Raw genomic sequence first — 22,648 nt, 5'->3', positions numbered from 1 at the left:
CCCACCAAAAAAAAAAAAAAAAAAATTGGACAACACATGGATACAATACAGATGGCATCGATGTCGGTTTTTCACTGCCTAACACTAGAAGCTTTTTATACCGTATGAAAAATAACTGACGAACTAAAAACTAATGAAAACTTGGATAACATCAGGTAATGAATGTGTGTATTCAAACTTACAGTATATCATTAGTGTGAAATTCCTTTCCTGATATAGAGTTCCAATCCCCTCAATAGACAAAGTTAGACGGAACCAAACAGCAGTTTTTTAGACCCTAAACTAATGTCTGTTGATTATGTATATATCTTTTATAAGTCCATTTCTCCACTTTCTATAAATTCTTTGTTGAATATTTATGCAAATAAGCTTGCACAGAGATTGTCCAGCACCTACAGCTCTCCGGCCTCTCCCACCACTAGCCTCCTGTTAATGACTGACAAGTTACTCTTTATAACCTGCACACTCACTTGAGCTCTCACACAGGCGCAGTCATTCACGGGGGTGAAGCATGCACAGTAAGGTATTCATGAAGTTGTGATCTGAGCATGAACAACCCCTGGGAATGATGGCACCTACACAAGCTCTCAAGCGTTGGGAGACGGGAAAGTTGTGATTCGAAGAATTTCTAGAATATTGAGAAACTGACTTATAATACCAAAGGTATTGACGTCATCAACATTTCAGATGCTTTACATAGATGATGTTAGTTTAGGGTATAAAACCCTGCTGCCAGGTACCCTTTATTGTACACCATGAAGCTGCAGATGCCACTGCAGAGTGCAATGGAGCTTACAGTATAGCATAATTGTTTAGAACATAGTAATAAAGCAATTTTGTCCCTATAAATTGACTCGTAGTTCTAGCTCAGATAATAGTCACTTTAACCTCAGAAGAACGCAGCCAATTTTGATTTTCCATTTTAATTTTTTCCTCACCTTCTTCAGAAAGCTATAACTAATATTCCTTCATATAAAGGCTTGTAGGTCGCTGGATGATTTATATCCTTAAAAGAGATCATTTACGTAACCATATAGTTTACAGAAAAGTAGGGAAAAGGGTATAGTAGTGAAAAGAAAAATGCAATACTGCCATCGTTGTTGGATTTAATTTTTCTGGAGTTGATTATGATGTAAAAACGACCTGACAGCTTGAATCTCCTGATCATTAGGATTATGGCAAAACGAAGCATAGTGTTTTTTTCTTTTTAACGATTTTAGTGGCTTAAAGTGAATAAATCATTTAAAATAAAGCTATTAACCTTCAGATATTTAATCTGCAGGTTCATAGCATTCCGACGCAGAGCACTGCAGACTGGAGGAAATGAACTTGATTCTTTCCGGGAGGCTCGCTCTTTCAGTCACAGGGGTGGCACCGGCACGGTCTCACTAACCAGTATATGAAGTGGCGGCTGTAACTGCGCACCCAGCACTGACTGACAGTAGCCCAGCATTAGAACCAGTTGTCAGTCAGTGCTAAGGGCAGCACTTAGCTACAAGCACTGCTCTCTATACACAGAGCAGTGATTGAAATGGTGCAGGCGTCAGCCCTGTGATTGGAAGAGCGATCTTGCTGGGAGAAAAGTTCATTTCCATCCGGCAGTGGGACCCTCTATGCGGGCCCGCACAGTGTCATAATGCCATCAACCTGCTTCTTAACCTCATATCTGCAGGTTAATAGCATTATATTAGATGACAGGCTCCCTTTAAAATTATTCTGTACTTTCTTAAAAGGAAACCTGACAGGTCCCCTTATGGCCTCCATCCCAGCAGCATTTGTATATTTGTTCCCAAATACCTTTTCTAACAAGCACATGCGCCTGATAACATGATTTACAAAAGCCGGAGTCATCGAAACCTCTCTTCAAATCTCGTGCAGCTTTCTTTGCCCAAGTCATTATGTCTCTACAGCCAGGTGTACGCTTCCCAACTTCAGCAGCAGACTGAGCATGTCCGAAGTCATCGGGACAACAATGAAAAGTATCTGTGGTAAGTGACTGCAGCTCCAGCACAAAAGGAAGTTCTGCTTTAGTGGGAGTGATAGAACCTGAGGGGACGTTACAGCAAGGCCATCCTGATGACATCTCAATTGAGACTGCCCTTAAACTAAGTGTTACAGTAACTGTATAGATAAGAAGAAAATTTTCAAATTAAGCACATTACTATTGGACAATCTTTTTAAGTGCCACTATCAGTGATTTAATATTATAATTGACAGCGTTATTTAAGGAATAAACAGCAGTGATCACACCAAGCTCTAGCTTCAGAAATAGAGGCAGATGCTGGCTGTATAACACAGCTGGCATCAGCCTTGTGTGGAGCTGGCTCCATGCACTCAATTCATGATTTAATTGTTGAGGCTGGAGGTAGATGCCGGCTGTGAAGACTCACTCCAGATGCATATCTCTGCAATGGAGCATTAAAGGATTAAGAATAAATAAATCATATACTTGTGTCATTGTAGTGGTCAATCTGAGTGAATGAATCTTCAGTTTTAGTTGTTACTTTTTTACCCAAATTCACAGTGCTGTGACACATAGAAGATTTCTCATTTCCAACCAAGTCACAATGTGTTATCGTAATTTCACTCACATATAAAAGCAATGACAACTGGCTGCTCAATCTCATTACATGCTTCTTGATGTCAGAAAACAGGGACATAACTGGATCATAGCCGCCTCAACAAGGCATCATTGGGAGCCTTTATATAGTGTTAGATGTGAAGTTTTAATAGTAGTACAGTGAAACTGCTTCTATCACCTGACAACTCACAAACTTCATAATTTGGTTATAACTGGCACAGAATGGTGACAATATGGAATGTAACAAGGCCGAAAGTAGAAGACAGAGGAGAGAGAAACAATTTGCAAATATCTAACTGAAAAACAGAAAACTTTCTATGTACTGTTAACACTATAATATACTTTCTTCCTGGAGGTTTTCTACCTTTCCTCATGAGTTATCATCCAATTTTCTATCACTACTAGGCCCCATTCACACATTCAGTATTTGGTCAGTTTTTTACCTCAGTATTTGTAAGCCAAAACCAGGTGAGGAACAATCAGAAGAAAAGTATAATAGAAACACGTCACCACTTCTGTGTTTATCACCCACTCCAGGTTTTGGATTACAGATACTGAGGAAAAATACTGACCAAATACTGAAGGTGGGAACACGGCCTTATAAAAAGCAGAATATCTGACAACTAGTGAGAAGGTAAACGTTCTCAGATAAGGTGTTATCCGAGCATGCTTGGGTGCTGAGTGACTTCAGCCTGCTCGAATAATAGAAGGCTGCATGTCTTGCGGCTGTTCAACAACATGCAGGGATTGCGTGTTAGGAAATCCCTGCATGTGTTGCGGCTGTCGAATAATCTTCCACAATTAAAAAGAAAATCGAGTCATTCTTATAGCAACTTTATTTCAGTACAAAAAATAAGAACACTTATTTTAACCCAACCCCTTCATAACTTTATTTTCTAGCTTTCAGGTACAATTTTTTCTACCTAAAGTAATAAAATAATGTCCTAAAATCATTAAAGGAAACAATAAAATAATAACTGTTTACCAAAGCATGCAGGACCCCAAAGAAACAAAAGGTTTTATGATAGGACTTCTCCCCTAAAAAAATGCTTTTATAATATTGTAGTTTGACTGTAAGGGCTCATACTCACATGCGAGAAACTCGGACGAGTCTCGCACGTCAATACCCGGCACTCGGATGGGAGCATGCGGCTGCATGTATTTCTATGCAGTTGAACGCTACGCTCCGGAGTGCCGGGAGTGCGGCAGTGCCGGGTATTGACGTGCGAGACTCGTGCGAGTTTCTCGCATGTGAGTATGAGCCCTTAGCCTGATAATTTGGGGTTGCTTCTGTGAAAGTACAATACCAAATTATTGGGAATAACCATACAACTTTCAAAACTATGGGCCCAATTCAATATTGCACTTTTATCTTTTATTTGCATTAGTAACTCAATTGATTTGGGACAAATTCAACAAAGATTTGCACCCTTTTTCAAGTTTTCATTTGTGGTTTAGTTTTCAGACTTTCTCGCCAATGTGGCTTTTCCAAACAGAAATGTGACTTTTTCAAGAAGTGGCAAAAATTGGTCAAGTCTATTTGCATTCCTCCCTGTAATGATTTTATGTACTTCAGTTTAAAAGTCACATTTTTTAAGACACTTTGCAAAACGTGTAACTTTGTCTACTAATTGGTTGTAAAAACAGTTAAATGAAGAAAAAAAAGATGGTTTGGCTCTTTGTGCAAAAATCGTATTCATTATTTTCATGAATTTGGCTCAAAGAAACACCAGCAAAAACCACAAGTCAATAAAGAAAATTGACTTTAAAAAAAATGCAACTAATGAATTGGGGGCCAAGTACTGTGTTTTCCACAAGTTCAATTCGTGAACAACATGAAAAGCAAAACAGATTCCTAAGATACTGAAAGAACATGATCAGATTATTAGCATCCAGAAATATCTTTAGTTTTATTTTTTCGTTGAAAACGTGTGTCTACAGGATCAAAACCTCTCTCGGTGGAACCAAACAAAGCCCAGTTGGGAGTTTTTGCAACGTAATCCAATGCTGTGAAGGTCTCGGTGCCTCCACTTTTCTCATATGTACGGATCAGTTCTTGGAATCTCTCATAATCAATCCAGGTCCACCATTCATTATCAATCCTAAACTGGAGGAGACAAATATTAAGAAGGAAAACATTAAGAGAAGCTTACAACAAAAGAAACTTCATTTAATTATGCTACTTTGTTAGAGAATTAGGTGGAACAAATATGCAAAAGTACTAATGGAAAATAACTATCAACAAACACTTAAGTTTCCTAATAAAATATGCAATAAGAATTATTTCCTAATAAAAATTACAATAATCAGTTTACCATGTAACAAGTATAACATGTTAATTTTGGTCTCTTGGTTGATACAATCATAGTGATGTCAAATTTATAACCATTTGACTTGGTTAGAAATGATCTTACTGAATCATTCAATAGACGAGAGAATACAGTGGGGAAAAAAAGTATTTAGTCAGTCAGCAATAGTGCAAGTTCCACCACTTAAAAAGATGAGAGGCGTCTGTAATTTACATCATAGGTAGACCTCAACTATGGGAGACAAACTGAGAAAAAAAAATCCAGAAAATCACATTGTCTGTTTTTTTTTCATTTTATTTGCATATTATGGTGGAAAATAAGTATTTGGTCAGAAACAAAATTTCATCTCAATACTTTGTGATATATCCTTTGTTGGCAATGACAGGGGTCAAACATTTTCTGTAAGTCTTCACAAGGTAGCCACACACTGTTGTTGGTATGTTGGCCCATTCCTCCATGCAGATCTCCTCTAGAGCAGTGATGTTTTTGGCTTTTCGCTTGGCAACACGGACTTTCAACTCCCTCCAAAGGTTTTCTATAGGGTTGAGATCTGGAGACTGGCTAGGCCACTCCAGGACCTTGAAATGCTTCTTACGAAGCCACTCCTTCGTTGCCCTGGCGGTGTGCTTTGGATCATTGTCATGTTGAAAGACCCAGCCACGTTTCATCTTCAATGCCCTTGCTGATGGAAGGAGGTTTGCACTCAAAATCTCACGATACATGGCCCCATTCATTCTTTCATGTACCCGGATCAGTCGTCCTGGCCCCTTTGCAGAGAAACAGCCCCAAAGCATGATGTTTCCACCACCATGCTTTACAGTAGGTATGGTGTTTGATGGATGCAACTCAGTATTCTTTTTCCTCCAAACACGACAAGTTGTGTTTCTACCAAACAGTTCCAGTTTGGTTTCATCAGACCATAGGACATTCTCCCAAAACTCCTCTGGATCATCCAAATGCTCTCTAGCAAACTTCAGACGGGCCCGGACATGTACAGGCTTAAGCAGTGGGACACGTCTGGCACTGCAGGATCTGAGTCCATGGTGGCGTAGTGTGTTACTTATGGTAGGCCTTGTTACATTGGTCCCAGCTCTCTGCAGTTCATTCACTAGGTCCCCCCGCGTGGTTCTGGGATTTTTGCTCACCGTTCTTGTGATCATTCTGACCCCACAGGGTGGGATTTTGTGTGGAGCACCAGATTGAGGGAGATTATCAGTTGTCTTGTATGTCTTCCATTTTCTAATTATTGCTCCCACAGTTGATTTCTTTACTCCAAGCTGGTTGGCTATTGCAGATTCAGTCTCCCCAGCCTGGTGCAGTGCTACAATTTTGTTTCTGGTGTCCTTTGACAGCTCTTTGGTCTTCACCATAGTGGAGTTTGGAGTCAGACTGGTTGAGGGTGTGCACAGGTGTCTTTTTATACTGATAACAAGTTTAAACAGGTGCCATTACTACAGGTAATGAGTGGAGGAAAGAGGAGACTCTTAAAGAAGAAGTTACAGGTCTGTGAGAGCCAGAAATCTTGATTGCTTGTTTCTGACCAAATACTTATTTTCCACCATAATATGCAAATAAAATGAAAAAAAAACAGACAATGTGATTTTCTGGATTTTTTTTTCTCAGTTTGTCTCCCATAGTTGAGGTCTACCTATGATGTAAATTACAGACGCCTCTCATCTTTTTAAGTGGTGGAACTTGCACTATTGCTGACTGACTAAATACTTTTTTTCCCCACTGTATATATATATATACATATATATATATATATATATATACACATACATATATATATATATATATATATATATATATATATATATATATATATATATATATATATACATACACATACACATACACACACACATATACACACAACTTTTTTCCTCTTAAGTATTTTGCGAAGACTAAATTTTTTTTTTTTTTTTTACTCTTTTCACTTACATTTTTTCCCCAGAACACTTTTTTGAAAATATATTTATTAGTCCAACAAAGGGAATTGAAAGTGCAATAATTTGATCACTTGCAGTATACACAGCAGAAATTCAACTTCGTAATAAGGGTGAGTGCACACAGTGCGGATTCACATGAGGATTTTTCCACGTGGATTTGCAGGTAAAACCGCAGGTAAAGTGACCTGTGGTTTTCCTGCGGATTTGCCAGTGGTTTTCCCCTGCAGTTTGACACCTGGACAATGGAACAGGTGGCAAATCGCTGCGGAATCCGCAGAAAGAATTGACATGCTGCAGATTTAAAACAGCAGCAAATCCGCATGGAAAAATCCGCACTGTGGGCACTGCGGTTTTGAAATCCCATTGGCTAACATGGTACTGTACATTGCTTGTGGATCTGCTGCGGATCCGCAGCAGAATTCGCAACGTGTGCACATACCCCATAAGCCCTGGTGAATAGTTATCACAGCAAAGAGAGGTTATTCTCAGTTGTTACAGCTAAAGTTTCACTGTTGGGGTTTGCTCACACGAGGGATGATTATCTCTTATAAGAAAATCATATCGATTATGGTAATGAAACACTGCTCAAACATTACCCCCTTAAGAAGCTGGGCGAAACGCGAGCATAGGGGCTCAAGGACAACACTCACTTTACTTCGGAATATCATTCACTACCCAGGTACTATAAAACTACATGCAATGTGATTCTTTATGGAAAAAACCTTTCTATAGTTCTTTTCCAAATTAGCAATGAAGTCGACCAGGATGTGTGCAACAAGCAATAATTAAATTGGCAGGTATGCCCTTCAGAGGACACTTGTAACTAGTTATCATGAATCATTTTGAGCTGTTTGCTACAGCATACAGTTCTTTTTTTCTGGTTACATGAATTGTTCTATTATACAATATATGGTAGGTAATATGGATTACCATTAATCTGATGCACTATTGAGCAACATTGAACGAATGACAACAGTCCATATAAATAAAGAAGAAAAGGACCAGCAAATCAAAGCTAGTGTGAATAGGTGCAACCAAGGAAAGCATATGTGGAAAAAAAAACAAAAAACAGTAAGGTTGCACCATAATTTACCAAGAAAGATTACTCTAGAACATTGAAACTGCATTGCTGCATTAGAAAAAGGAAAAAAAAGAAAAAAAAAAAAAAAAAAAGGGGGTTCCAAAATTAGCCCCTGTCCTGGTATGTCACTTTTTGCCCAGGACAGGTGAGATATCAGGACAGAGATCCAATTTTAGAAGGACACCTTGACGTAGAAATTGAGCACACATATATATTGGCCAATCTATGCGATAAGCACCTTCTGTCATGATCCAGTCCGGGGTTTGTTTTGCCATCTTCTCTCTGGACTGGTCATGAGGGGGTTAATCCCCTCTGCCTCATTTTGGAGCTGGCTGGGCTATTTCTGTCCTCTGCAAACAGCTGGCCAGCGTCAACTATAGTTCATGCTTCCAGGCTAGAGCAGCTGACCCGTATACCTTAGTGATCCTTCTGCCTCTGACTTCCCGTATTTGTGTGTGGCCCGTTCCCTATCCCTGACTTAGTGTGTGTCTGGTGGTTTCCTTACTCTGTATGACGTGGCCTGATCTCTGAACCCCGCCTCTTGGTTTCCGTCCCTGATACCACGTTCCCCGACTGGCTGACTTACAGGCTTGTAACCTGAATACATCTTACGTCTCATGTTTTGGATACCACGTTCCCGTTAGGCTCTGACTTCTGGCTTGTCCCTGACTACGTGCATTGCTGTGACCTGTGGTACTTCCGCTCCTGACAGTTTCTGACTTGGCTTGTCTGAGCCCTCTTTCGTTACCTCAGTGTTGCTACGCTGTGTGTGTGCAACCTCTCCCCTCAAAAGCACCCCTTGGTGGAGGTTGCGCTATACTTCACTTCAGCAGCATTACACCTTCCTTTTTTCATAGCAATTTTTGCAGATGAGTATATTATATATACACATTATATAGTGCTTTTTTTTTTCCATTTTTTCCCATTTTCTATGGCAGCAATGCAGTTTCTCAGCTGAAATGAATGAGTAATCATTCTTGGTAAATTATGGTGCAACCTTACTATTTTTTTACTTGACAACAGTTCATATCACAATATTTATGACTTGATATACATATATTTACTGTAAGTGCTATGCAATGTACCTTTATAGATACCGTATTTTGCGGTTTATAAGACACACCGAATTATAAGACGCAACCCAAAATTTGAGCAGTAAAATAGGAAAAAAACCTTTTTTTAAAAAAAAATAAAATGGTGGTGCTTCTTACAATTCAGGCATCTTATTGCTTACCGGGAGTTGTGGCTGCAGTGAAGCAAGGTCCCAGGGTCGCTGCTGATGGAGGCAGGAGTGCGGCGATGTTGCAGACCCCAGACTGGGAGAAAGGAGTGTTCAGTGATGCAGGCCACAGTGGAGCAGGGTCCCTGGGTCGCACCTGGAGGAGGCAAGAGTGGCGCGTTTGGTGGTGCGGGGCTTCACCAACATTTTGTGAAAGCCCAGAGGCCTCGCACTGTTTATTATGCGGTGGACTCCTGGAAAATGACTGCCGGGGCGGCGCATGCTGAGATGGAGATCTTAGCGCTGAGATCTCATCTCCCGAGATCTTGGTGCTGAGATCTCCATCTGTGCCTGCGCCACACCCGCAGCCATTTTCCTGGAGACTTCGTGAAGAGGCAGGCGCAGATAGAGATTTTGGCTTCCCTCCATCTGCGCCGAGTGAGAAGCCGGACCCCGGAAGAATGATGGCCGCCATATGCCGCCGCTGCAGGGCTACTGCTCGCCGCCGTACCACCACCACACACCGCAGGCCCACCGCAACACTCCCAAGCTCCGTGCCCACAGCACTGACCCCTTTGTAAGAACCATTTTTTGGCTTATAAGACGCACCCATTTTCCCCCTAATTTTGGGGATCATAAAAGTGTGTCTTATAAGGTATCTAGTCACATGTTTGGTTATGCTTTGGTGTGCAGCTCTTATTATTCAGTCGCATGGCACTTTATTTATCTACTGCAATATACTAATATCACATCACAAAAAACGTGTTACCTGTTGCTAATATTTCACTGTGAGTGGGAGTCCCTTTTCAGCCTTGCATTTTTCCTGATTTTAGTTGATATTATACAAATAAAAATTCTCTCAGCGGAGAGACTCGTATCACAGGTGAGGAGAAGACGGAGAACATAATTTCTCCATCATCTCCATTGTCTGTGCCCGTGTAAATCAGACTGCACTCGGATGACAGCCAATGTCTTCCACGCACACTTGAATGGGTCAGCGTGATCAGATTTGCGGAGCCACACACTGTTTTTTTTTTAGCCCCCTCGCTAGCAATATGGATGTTTAGTGAAGTGCCTGAACTTATAAGCTTTTTTGACAAAAACAAGAAAAAATTGTGAAGAAACTAGCTAGAGAAACCAGTACAAAGAAAAAGCAGAAAATACATTTCCCTTTAGATTACTTGATAAAACAGTGATCATCTTGGGGTTCTAGTGGTGGCTGAATTTCCTATATTGCACGTGCACGTCTGAAGGCAGATGAAGGAACACACTGCAAAACCGTTATGTACCCCAAAATTTACTGCAATAAAATCAGCACCACTAGAACACCAATGGTATCGTTCCTTGATTGTTTAATAAATGGGCATTTTAGATATTGATGCTATAAGTAGCAATCTAATGGCTCCATTTCTTTTAATAAAGTGATAACCTGGGTGTTCTATTAGTGCAGATATTACTATGTCAAATGTTGCTAATACTCTGTGGGCAAGCATGATTACATACCAAGTGGATATAGTTTTATTTAGGATTTATTACTTTTGTACAAAAAATACACTATTTGAGGAAAAATATCACCTTGCAAGAGAACAATGATTTTTACACCTTTCTGCTAACAAACATGTATGTGCAAAGACAAGATCACTTTCTTTATTGGGGGGGTGGGTGCATACTGAGACCCATATACATTTTTATTTTCCGCAGAGACAGAGCTGTGTGAGGGCTTTAGTGTAAGACAGAAATTTTTTTTACTGGTGCCATTGGGTGTATATTACTTCTTGATCAGTTTTTATTCTATTCTTCGCAAGAATGTACAAAAAAGTTAACTTTTTTACATGGCTTGATAGGATTATATCAACTTTTTGTGTCTTATACTACTTTTCACAAGAAAACTTCAAAAAAATGTTGGTTTCTTTTTAACTATTCTGAAAGTCATAATATTCATTTTTCTGTTTACAAGTGAAGGCTTGTTTTTGAATTAAGAGCTGGAGCATATACGACCTTCTGATCCCTTAATTTCATTTTTAGGGAGCTAGGATGAATAAAAAAGCTATTATGCATTGATTTTTGTATTTCATGGCTTTTATTCAAATAGCAAGATTACGGTAATATTGTTGAGATCTTTTTGCTTTGCTTTTTTCTTAAATGAAACCATTTGTTAATTGGATAACTACATTTTTGTAAAACACGTAAAATGTTAGAATATATATTAATCCCTCAAGGGTATAAAGAACAGTAGATCATTTGATCAGTTAGATCATAAAATAATTTTCCAAGTCAGTGAAATTACATTGATGCCAAGGTTAGAAACTGTTTTCAAATTTTAGCAGTTAAGAAAAAAAAAAATCAGAACCATGTGAAAATAAAAACTGTTTAGCAATTTTCTGATACCCGTAACTTTTTTTTTTATTTTTCCATCCATGGAGCATTTTTTTGTGTGAAAAGGTGTTATTTTTCCAAGCCACCATTTTGGAGCACACATGAGGTTTTGATCACTTTTTATTGTATTTACTGGCAATTCTGTTTTTTTTTTCCGGTGCTGAACATACGGCTTTTTATACTTTGAGGGAGCAGATTTTTTTTTAATGTGAAAATACTCAATATATTTATTTTTTTAACGTTAAATGTCTTTCTTTTTTTTTTGTGGGGGGGGGGGGGGATTAAATTGTTTTTTGGTTAACTTTTTTTTTAAACTGTCCATAGAGCAATGTGAAAGCTTATAAAAATGTTTTAATATCAGTCATGATATGTGAGGGTTTGTTTTTTAATACATGCCGACTGGGACTTTAAGCAATCAAACGCTTTGCAGATTCTACTATGTACTGCAATGCCACAGTATTGCAATATATATTGTAATTTCTCTTCTCATATGAAGCTCAGCCTCTTGCAGAGCTTTAGAAAAGGAGTAAAATGGCATGCACGAAAGTCCCTAGCTGCCAAGGTAAATTATCAGCTCCCTGATTGCAGGTCATTTAATTGCTACTGTAAGGGTATGTACCAACATATGCAGAAAAAAAACACACTTCTTCCCAGGAAAAACGCGCATTTTTTTACAGGAGCATCCTCCTGCTCATGGAATATAGTGAGAAATGCGGATTTTTCCGCAAAATTACCATATTTTCCGGCGTATAAGATGACTTTTCAACCCCTGAAAATCTGCTTAAAAGTCGGGGGTCGTCTTATACGCCGAGTACATATGGTGGGGGAGTGGTCCCGATGAAGAAGGGAGGGTGTAGGTGTTATCATCCCCTTTTACCTCATTGGTGGCAGCGGTGCGGCGGCTCCTCCTTCAGCAGTGTGGCGGCTCTGTGCTGAGGGTAGTCGGCGGCGCTGTGCTGGGGGGCAGCTGCGGCGGCTCTCTGTCCAGCGTCGGGGCTCCTCCGGCATTTCCCCATAGCCCGGAGGCCCAGGCAGCTCCACTGCTGCGATGGGGTGGCCTCCGGAAAAATGGCCGCCGGAGCCCGCGCGAGCTCAGATTCAGATCTCGTCCTAAGATCTCGGGAGATGAGATCTGAATCTGAGCTCGCGTTGGCTCCGGCGGCCATTTTCCCGGAGGCCACCCCATCTCAGCAATGTAGCTGCCTGGGCCTCTGGGCTATGGGGAAATGCCGGAGCCCCGACGCTGGACAGAGAGCCGCCGCAGCCGCCCCCCAGCACAGCGCCCTCAAGCTGGACAACGAGGAGCCGCCGCCGACACCCAGCACAGAGCCGCCACACTGCAGATGGAGGAGCCAACGATCCCCACAGCACAGAGACCCACAGAACCGCTGCCACCAATGAGGTAAAAAGGGGATGATAACTCCACTTACACCCTCCCTTTTTCATCGGGACCACTCCCCCGCCATATGAAGATTGCTCCACAGCCGGCATATAAGATGACACAATCATATAAGAAGATCCCCCGACTTTTAAGAAGATTTACTATTTTAACTTTTAACGCATCATTTGCACAAAAAAATTGCGGAATTCATTAAAAAGAATGGGATGCTTCTTGCATGCGATTTTGAAGCGTTTTTAATCGGGAAAAACGTTTAAAAAACGCGAAAAAAACCCTTCCGTGGGTACACAGCCTAAATGTTTGACATAGGCATCTAAATGGCTAACAGTAGTAAACAGAGATCGCTCCGGTTGCTGCTGTTACAGGAAGATGCTGGTTATGTAATACAGCAGGCCTGAGCTAACTTAATTCAGCTTGAAATGACCTTAAGAAAATGCATGTTAGGGTACCGTTACACCTAGCGATGCATCAGCGATCCCGACTAGCGATATGACGATCTCACCAGGCAGATCTCACCAGCGACATAGCGGTGGTCGGGGATCGCTACTTACCTGTCAGATGCGGCGATCCTGCGTCCTCCCGCCAAGCTCCACGCGTCGCTCGTCAGCGCCACAGGAAGCCCAGCAGGAAGTGGCCGACGAGGAATGGTCCAGGAGCTTCTTGCGCGATCAGCGATAACCAGCGGGGGAGCCAGTCGGAGGTAAGTATCACATGCAGCGATATCGCTAGCAATATCGATGCAACGTCACAAAATCTGTGACTTTACAGCGATATCGCAGTGTGTAACGGGGGCTTTAGAAGTTAAGGGCTTAAACTGCTGTAATGAATACTTGTGCTCATTATTAAATATGACCCAAATTGGTTGGTGGTAGTTGTGTATGTAAATGGATTACATGTGGCTTTTTGCAGCTTATTTTATGCAATTTATTGGGTGCATAAAATACAGTGTCTATTCTTTCAGCGTTTTAGTAGCGCTTTTCAACCAATGAATAGATGAAAAGCACAAATAAAAATGCTTCACAAAAATGCACATAAAAATGCATATTGTGAACATACGTCAATCAACCATACCTCACAGAATGACATAAAAGCCATAAAGCTTTAATAAATTATAATGGCACTCCGTGGTATGACATTTTTTGTAAATCGCTATTTAGAAGGAAAAAAGGCCAAATGTCAAGTCAAGAACAACCTTTCTCCTAGTTGAGTGAATGATAAAGATAATTCTCTGCAGAAACTCAATGTATTTGCACAGCAGGTCTTCTCCTAAAAGCCGACGTGCACATGAACGTACTTCTCTCAGTCTGCACAATTCTTCACTTTATAGAAGGAAAGTTGATACAACTGATGCGGGTTTTCCACTGACTTTGGAAAACCTTTCAGTGGTATAAACTTTCAGAAAATTTTAATTAGATGGCAATTTTACAACCATTTGTCATTCCTACTTTTGAAAATAAGCATGAAAGCATATAGTATTTCAGCTCCATTTTAGCATTTGATTCCTAATTTTGTCATAGCAAATTTTACCAGAAAAAGTATTGTGGCAATTGACTTTTAATTAGCAGTGTGGTTTTGCAAATAAAGCTCCTATTACATGAGAAGTAAACTGTCTATAAAAACAAGTGGCAAAAAATGAAGGGTTATTTGGAAACCGCCAGAGCAGGCTCTTGTAGCGGTCATTAATGAATCGGGATTCCCATTAACAGAAGTCAGCTCTTCATACACTGACTCTCATTTGGCCTAAGTACTGTATTCTTAGGAGCATTAGGGTATGTTTAGACAGGTAAGACATGTGAATTTTGTTACGGATTCCAAGCAGAGATCAACTCTGAATCCTTTATAAAAAAAAAAAAAATCTTAAGAATTGTGTTGTGAGACTTAGTTAAAGTGCTTTAAAATTAATCTTCACAAGGTACAGTATATTAAAACTTATCGAGCATGGAAAGGTGCCAGTCATCATAGTGGCTCTATGAAGTACTGACTGCAACACAATTAACCTGAATCACAATATTGGGTCACTACAAAAGCCATTAGTAGGCATTGTTTGGGAATTTCACTGCAGGTCTCACTAACAAGAAGCTAGAAAAATATGCTAACAGAACCATGGTAAGTAAATCGCCTTAGGAGGTCCATTTTATCAAATGAATAAAAATTTTACATTTGCCTCAAATAAAATTATATAGGGCAAGACTTCTCAGCTTAGCGGAAAGGGGGGGTTTCAAACATAAACAATGTGTAAACAGGTAGCGTTTTGCCCATCTTAAATTATAAAAATAGCAATAGATTAGTATCACTCGGTGAAGGATCCACACTTCGCCATCCTGCTGACGTCAATGTTACTTCAGCGGGATTACGTGTCAAGATCTCCCACTTGTACCAATGTGACGTTCCGCACCCCCCTGTGTACACGTAAGGTAAGATTGGTACAATTTTACACAGGCACCGCCTCTGTCCACAAGCCTCGGGGAGGCACAGGGGGTGAAAGGACATGACACCACACTCATCCACAACCCTGACACGCCCATTTCACTAGCACCAGTGAAACATCGCCTGTGCTCAGCCCAGTAGAACTGCCACCAGTTCCTTTATTCAAAATAAGAGCGGTCTGTCAATGGGAATTATATTGGGACAGAAATCAACCCAGGTAGCATGGGAAGTTAAACTGAGAAACAGACATGTAGATTTGTGATAAAAGAGCAGCCCAAGGTTAAATTGTGTATTTAATTGCCTTAAAGGCACACTAGACAATACCCTATATACATGATGGTTACATATACAAAATGGTCAGATATTAAAATACAGACAGTGGTAGGACGAAAGATATAAGCAGAATATATGGGTCAGATACTAGTACATGAAAGACCTGGCTCGAGGGGAGGGGCTGCCAGATTAGAGGCTTGTGGTCACCTCTGTTGCTTGACTTGTCCCCACACGATATGTAGTCGTGACCTCCCCAGAGAAAAAGCACTAGGTTGAGCTCTGCAGGATCATTTAGTCCCTTGGTTGATCATACCGTTTTCCACCAACATGATGGTCCTTATCCTCCTCCCCTGGAGGTTTGAAGCTAACCTATAAAAGATCATAACCCTTTTAGACGGTCCTGCGGCAGCGGTTTTGGCGCCATCGTGTCTCGCCGAACTCATGATATGCGTTAAGACCAAACAGCTTTAGGCTTCTACTAGTAGCTGTTCTATGCATCTGCATAACCCTAGGTGCTATAATGGAGTTAAGGTACTGTCACACTTAGCGATATCGCTAGCAATATTGCTATAACTTGTGACGTTATAGCGATATTACTAGCGATATCGCTGTGTGTGATACTTACCTACGACCCGCTCCCCCGCTGTTATTGCGGATCGCGCGAGAACATCCAGGACTGTTTCTCGTCATCAGCTTCCTGTGGCGCTTCATGTGGAGAGACGAGCGACGAGTGTGGAGCCGGGCGGGAGGACGCAGGATCGCCTAGTGTGACAGGTAAGTAGCGACCCCCGACCGCTACGATGTCGCTGGTGAGATCTGCCTGTGTGGCAGCTCACTAGCGACGACTTAGCGATGCACCAGCGATCCTGACTGCTTCATATCGCTGGTCGGGATCTCTGGTGCATCGCTAAGTGTGACAGTACCTTTAGACTCTGGAAGGCAGGCGATCCAGTCCAGATATCACAGATATATAAGCTATGGCTCGGACGTATAGTATCTCCATAACTCCTTATGGAATCACTGCTAAGGGTGGTTTCACATTAGCGCTTTTTAAGCGCACACACGGCCGGGGGTAGCTCCGCCCCCGAGCCGGCTCTCTGCCCGGCGTGCCCGCCCCTTGCTTGCAGCACCGCCTCCTAGCTTACAGCAGCGCCTGCGATCGGCGCACCCCATCCTTAGCATAGGGTGCGCAGATCGTGCGCTAGTTGCGCTTTGACCTGCGCTGCGCACTTTTGACGGTGCGCCGTGCGCGCCAAAATCAAACTTTTCGGATTTTGGCGCGCACGGCGCACCGTCAAAAGTGCGCAGCGCAGGTCAAAGCGCAACTAGCGCACGGCCTGCGCACGATCTGCGCACCCTATGCTAAAGATAGGGTGCGCCGATCGCAGGCGCCGCTGTGCGCTAGGAGGCGGTGCTACAAGCAAGGGGCGGGCACGCCGGGCAGAGAGCCGGCTCGGGGGCGGAGCTACCCCCGGCCGTGCGTGCGCTTAAAAAGCGCTAATGTGAAACCACCCTAACAAAGCAATTTTGACCGCATAGTCACATGGCAGCAAGCCTTTTGTTCTGCTCTGAACTGTTCAAGGTGTGAGTTCTGTCACACTCAGGCATTTGGCCTCAACCCCCCCCCACTGCTGCTGCTTAGTGTTCTGCTACAACTCTCTCACAGCCAAACCAGATCTCACACTTTGCACTGACGAGGGGCAGTACCCCGAAACACAGTGTCTGCAAATAGAGATTCTGGCTTGGCTTTTATCCTAAGTCATGTAACAAGGCTCGTTAAAGGGTCGACATTGACTTTTAGGATTGCTACTTCTAATAGGTGGCACTAGAGTTCTAGTCCTCTTCCTCTCTGAAGAGACAATTTGCATAACTGCTACAACTGCACACTGAAGGGGGTTTTTATAATCCCATGCTATATAGGATACAAATTATTTGACATGGAATTATATCTCCAATATTCTTCACTAACCCTTTTCAGCTCTATACTACATATACAAGTGGTAGCATAAACAGAAGTAAAATACCACAGTTTTTATATTGAATAACATAACTTGGCTAAAAGCAAAGTGCTCTATCTTAATGTTTCATCAATGAAGAGAAAAAAAACAGATGAATTGTGAGACCTGCCAGCGAGACCTAAACAAGCATGCTTGTGCAATTGCAAACGCTAGGACATTCACTGCATAGCTAATCTCTGAATTACAGTACATTAGACTGCTTATTTTTGCATAATGCTTTGGTTATTTCCCCTCTGAATCTTGAGTCTATACAGAAGATTTTGTATTCCATTTAGAAAATATCAAATCATTTGAAAAGTAATAAAGCAGAGGATGCTGATAAATTCAGGCTCAACACAAGAGGGCTATTGTAGCCGAGCAGATAATAGACAGAGTGCTTACTTAGCTCCAACTTAAATAGCAAAGGCCTCTAATAGAGCACACTGCTACCTGATTCCAAATGTGAAGAACGCTTGGCAAGATCTTGGCTCTTTCCATTAGGGCCATACTGAAATGTATGCCAGAAATAATGGAAAAGAATATCTTCGGGAGAGTGGAAGTGACTTTCACATTGTGAAGGTGAAATTCCTTAACTGTAAGCCAAATTCACCCTTTATGTTCTGGCACATAGAAAGCTAAAATCTTGAATCTCTTTTCCAGGGATGCTGCAGTCATTCTCTAAGGGAATCTGTCAGTAGGATCAACCATACTAAACAGGGCGGTATGGTCATGCAGGTCATAATAGGCTAAATAAAAGGATACCTTGATATCTGCAATACGATGTCTTGTTTAGGAGAAATCTATGCTTTCATAATAATCAAATGAGATAAGAGGTATTAGACCTGCCTGTAATGATGTTTCCAGGAGTCCATCCTGACAGCACCATGGAGGACGTCCTCCTCCTCCTTACAGGTACAAGAAAGCACACGAGAGGTTAAAAGGTCCCGTCCCACCCCCTTTCCCTCAGTGATTTAACAAGTACCACAGCGTGGATAATGCAATAACACTTTAATGATACAATCATATTACAGCATATGACAAAACATGAACAGGGAGGGAACTAACCGTGCTGTCAGAATGGACTCCTGGAAACATCATTACCGGTAAGTCTAATACCTATTTTCCAGTACGTCCACTTGACAGCACCATGGAGAGTACCAAAGCACCTCCTCAGGGTGGGATTACCGCCTGGAGAACCTTTCTCCCAAATGCGGTCTGTTGACCAAATAGCACATCAAGCTTTAGTGCTTGCAGAATGTATTTAGACTAGCCCAGGTTGCCGCTCTACAGATTTGATCAACCGAGGCGCCCTCTCTATCGGCCCAAGAGGCCGATAATGCCCTTGTAGAGTGGGCCCTTAAAGTATCTGGCGGGTTGGCGCCTTCCGATTGGTAGGCGTCTGAGATTACTGAAGTAATGCATCTTGCGATGGATGCCTTAGAGGCTTTTCTCCCCTTGTTCTTACCCCCAAAAAGGATGAACAGATTTGGGTCAATACGCCAACTGCTGGTGGCCTCTAGATAGTTTATAACTGCACGTCTCACATCCAGTGAGTGGAGACGCTGTTCCATTTCATTATGGGGATTGTCACAGAAGGATGGTAACACTATCTCTTGGTTTATATTTTGGTAAAAGGCTACCTTTGGGATAAATGCCGGATCTAATCTCAAGATTATATGATCTTCTCTTATCTGAATATATGGATCTTTGGTGGACAGGGCCTGGACTTCCCCTATTCTCTTGGCCGTGGTAATGGCTACAAGGAAGGCTGTTTTGCGAGTGAGAGTTGAGATGGTCATTTCTTCACTGGGGACATAGAGATCTGAGGACCAGGCTAAGGTCCGAATGCGGGGTGAGCTGCCTAATCCTGGGGCGAAGACGTTGCATGGCCCTTATGAATCTTATTACCCAAGGATGAGAAGCTAAAGGGTAATCAAAGAAAGAGCTCAAGGCCGAAATCTGGACCTTTAAAGTGCTGGGCTTAAGGCCTTTATTATACCCTGACTGTAGGAAGTTTAGGACACTAGGGAGGTCAGGGATACCCGCCACGAGGTCGGACCTGCCACCGTCCAGACAGAATCTCTTCCATATTTTCCGGTAAATTGCAGATGTAACCGGTTTCCTGCTGGCCTGTAGGGTAGATATGACCTGATCTGATAAGCCTTTTGCCTTCAGGATGTCCCTTTCAGGATCCAAGCCGAGAGGTGGAGTCTTGCTGGATTCGGATGTCGGATCGGGCCCTGGTGGATGATGTCTTTCTTCAGAGGTAGCTTGACTGGGCTTTCCACTGCCATAGCCCCTAGTAGGGGAAACTAGCTTCTCCTCGACCAGTATGGAACAATCATTATCACCTTTGCGCGGTCCTCGCAGATTTTCCTGAGTACCGCCGGGATGAGCGCCAGTGGTGGGAACGCGCAAGAGAGGGGTTCTTCCCAGGCCTGGCTCAGGGCGTCTATGCCTTCCGGGTGGTCTGCTGGGTTCAGGGAGTAGAATCTGGAGACCTTTGAGTTTTTCGATTTGCGAATAGGTCTATTCTGGGGGCTCCCCAACGCTGACACAGTTGATGGAAAATCTCTTTGTTCAGATCCCACTCAGTCGGGAAGACCTGCTGTCTACTTAGGTAGTCCGCTACCACATTCTGGGAACCCTCCAGGTGGATTGCCGTTACTGAGAGGACAGTTCCCTCTGCCCAGGTGAATATTCTTCCTGCTAGGGCTTGGAGTGGTCGATGCCTGGGGCATCCCTGGTGCTTCAGGAAGGAGACTGCTGTTACGTTGTCGGACAATATTCGGACATGTCGGTTCTTCAGGACCGACCGCTTCTGCCGCAGGGTTTCTCAGACCGCATAGAGTTCCCTGAAGTTGGAGGATCTGTTTCTGATGTCTACTGGCCATCTTCCCTGGAAGATCTTCCCTTCTACGTGGGCTCCCCATTCCCACGTACTGGCGTCTGTGGTGACTACCACGTATGAAGAGGTTGTCCATAGTACACCCACCTGCAGGTTCCTGGGCTGTGTCCACCACCGTAGTGACTATTTCACCGGACCGGGCAGTCTTATGGGTTTGTTGAGTGAAGCCTGATGTCTGTCCCATATTGCAAGGATCTCCTTTTGTAAGGGTCTCGAATGGAACTGGGCCCATCTGACGCACGGAATGCAAGCAGTCATTAGGCCCAAAACCTCCATTGCCCCTCTTATGGAGGAGCGGTGCTTCAAGAGGTCTTCGGCTCTGTTTTGGATAGTCTTTTGCTTCTCTCTTGGCAGCAGGGATATCCTGCCTCCTGAGTCTAGGAGAACTCCAAGGAAGACCTTTCTGCTTTCTGGTATCAGGTCTGACTTCTGCCAGTTGATCACCCAGCCGAGGAACTTCATTACTGTAACCGTTCGGTTCCTGTCTTGAATGAGCTCTTCTTCGGATCCTGCCACCAGGAGGAAATCGTCTAAGTATGGTATGATCACGACACCGTGACTTCTCAGGTAGGCCACTACCTCCGCTACCAGCTTTGTTAACATTCAGGGGGCTGAAGCGAGCCCGAATGGAAGGCATTGGAAATGGAAGTGGCAGGTCCGGGTCGGTAGTTTGACTGCGAATCTTCATAGTCTCTGGGATGAGGGATCGATAGGGACCTGATAGTACGCACTCTTTAGGTTGAGGGTACACATGACCGCATCCCTGTCTATTAGATGTATTGCCTACCGAATTGATTCCATCCGGAACCTCTTGTACCTGACCCAGGCATTCAGAAGTTTTAAGTTTATAATAGTTCGGGCCTCGCCGGATGGTTTTGCAATGGAGAACAGGGAGGAGTAGTGTCCCTTTCCCCTCTCTGTCAGAGGAACTGGTCCTATAACCTCTGACTTGAGCATGTCCTGTAGGTCCGTCCACATGGAGTCCGCCGGGACTACTGAGGGGGCAATATATCTGTCGGGGGGAGGGGAGCAAAATTCTATGCTGTAGCCCTCCGCAATGGTTCTGAGGACCCACTGGTTGTGGGTAACCCGGGCCCAATTTACTGCGAAGTGGCAAAGTCTTCCCCAGATACCTATGGTGTCACTGCCTCCTAGATCTGGGGGTTAACGCAAAAAGGGAGCCCTTGCTTCTCCCACCCTGGCTGTGGGAGCTTCTATAGGAGCTTCTGTTGGATCTACCCTGGCTCCTAAAATCTGTCTATCTCCTAGAAAAAGGGCCTCTCCGAAAGGACTGGGGCCGTTTAGATTTTTTATTTGGGAAACCTTTATTTTTGTTGGACACTAGCTCTAAAATGCTATCTAGGGCTGGTCCGAACACCTTTAGGCCCGAAAAGGTGATGGAGCATAGTTTCCCCTTAGAAGCGTTATCCCCCGACCAGGATTTAAGCCAGACCACTCTTTGAGCTGCATTAGAAAGGGAGCTGTTCCTGGCTGCAAACCTTACTGATTCGGCTGATGTATCTGACAGGAACGCCGTGGCAGATTTCATGAGGGGAAGGGATGCTAGGATCTCGGATCTAGGGGTCTTGTTGGTTAAGTGCTCCTCCAACTGCCCCATCCATAGGAACATGGACCTGGCTACCGAGGTGGCTGCTATGTTAGCCCTAATGAGGGCTACCGCAGTCTCCCATGTCCTCTTTAACAGAACGTCCGCCTTCCTGTCCTTCGGGTCCCGGAGACTTGATGAGTCCTCGAACGGGATGGCGATCTTTTTGGTGACCTTAGCTACAGGAACATCGATTTTAGGAATTTCCTCCCACAATCGTGTTTCCTCGGGGTCAAAAGGCAGTCGACTTTTAAAGTCACGGGATAGTACGAGTCGATGTTCCGCCTCTTTCTACTCTTCTAAGACCATCGTTTTGATGTGCTCGCTTACGAGGAACACAGTCTGTCCTCCGAGCGACAAGTCCTCCGAACATCAGGTCCTGACTAGATTGCGGCTTAAGAACTTCCTCAATCTGCATAGTGTTCCTCACCGCCTGGACCAACTCGTCCGTGTCCTCTAGCTTGAACAGGTATTTCCTGCCCTGGTCCTGCCTATCCGCCGGGATCTCTCCTTCCTCCTC

General features: G+C 43.1%; 1 protein-coding gene across 3 annotated transcripts in view; it reads right to left on the bottom strand.

The window, feature by feature from the left end:
* LOC141069428 (S-adenosyl-L-methionine-dependent tRNA 4-demethylwyosine synthase TYW1-like) overlaps positions 1–22,648 on the bottom strand; it is a 452,148-nt gene that overhangs the window by 90,496 nt on the left and 339,004 nt on the right. The window contains exons 16-17 of one of the 3 annotated variants that reach the window (XM_073558956.1): positions 9,158–9,299; positions 4,464–4,688 (exon numbers count right to left, since the gene is read on the bottom strand). The exons of 1 other annotated variant lie outside the window; for it this stretch is intronic. In XM_073558956.1, the coding sequence (XP_073415057.1) occupies positions 4,684–4,688; positions 9,158–9,299 (147 nt within the window). In that variant the 3' untranslated portion in view covers positions 4,464–4,683. Of the gene's footprint in view, positions 1–3,399; positions 4,689–9,157; positions 9,300–22,648 lie in introns of those variants that run through there. One more of the 3 variants, XM_073558955.1, reaches the window with a different exon arrangement.

This window comes from Dendrobates tinctorius, unplaced genomic scaffold (genome assembly GCF_039654945.1).
Source record: "Dendrobates tinctorius isolate UK_male_01 unplaced genomic scaffold, ASM3965494v1 ptg000263l, whole genome shotgun sequence".
NCBI classification, from domain to species: Eukaryota; Metazoa; Chordata; class Amphibia; order Anura; family Dendrobatidae; genus Dendrobates; species Dendrobates tinctorius.
The sequence above is the reverse complement of the archived record's forward strand: the minus strand, read 5'-3'. Positions and strand labels throughout refer to the sequence as shown.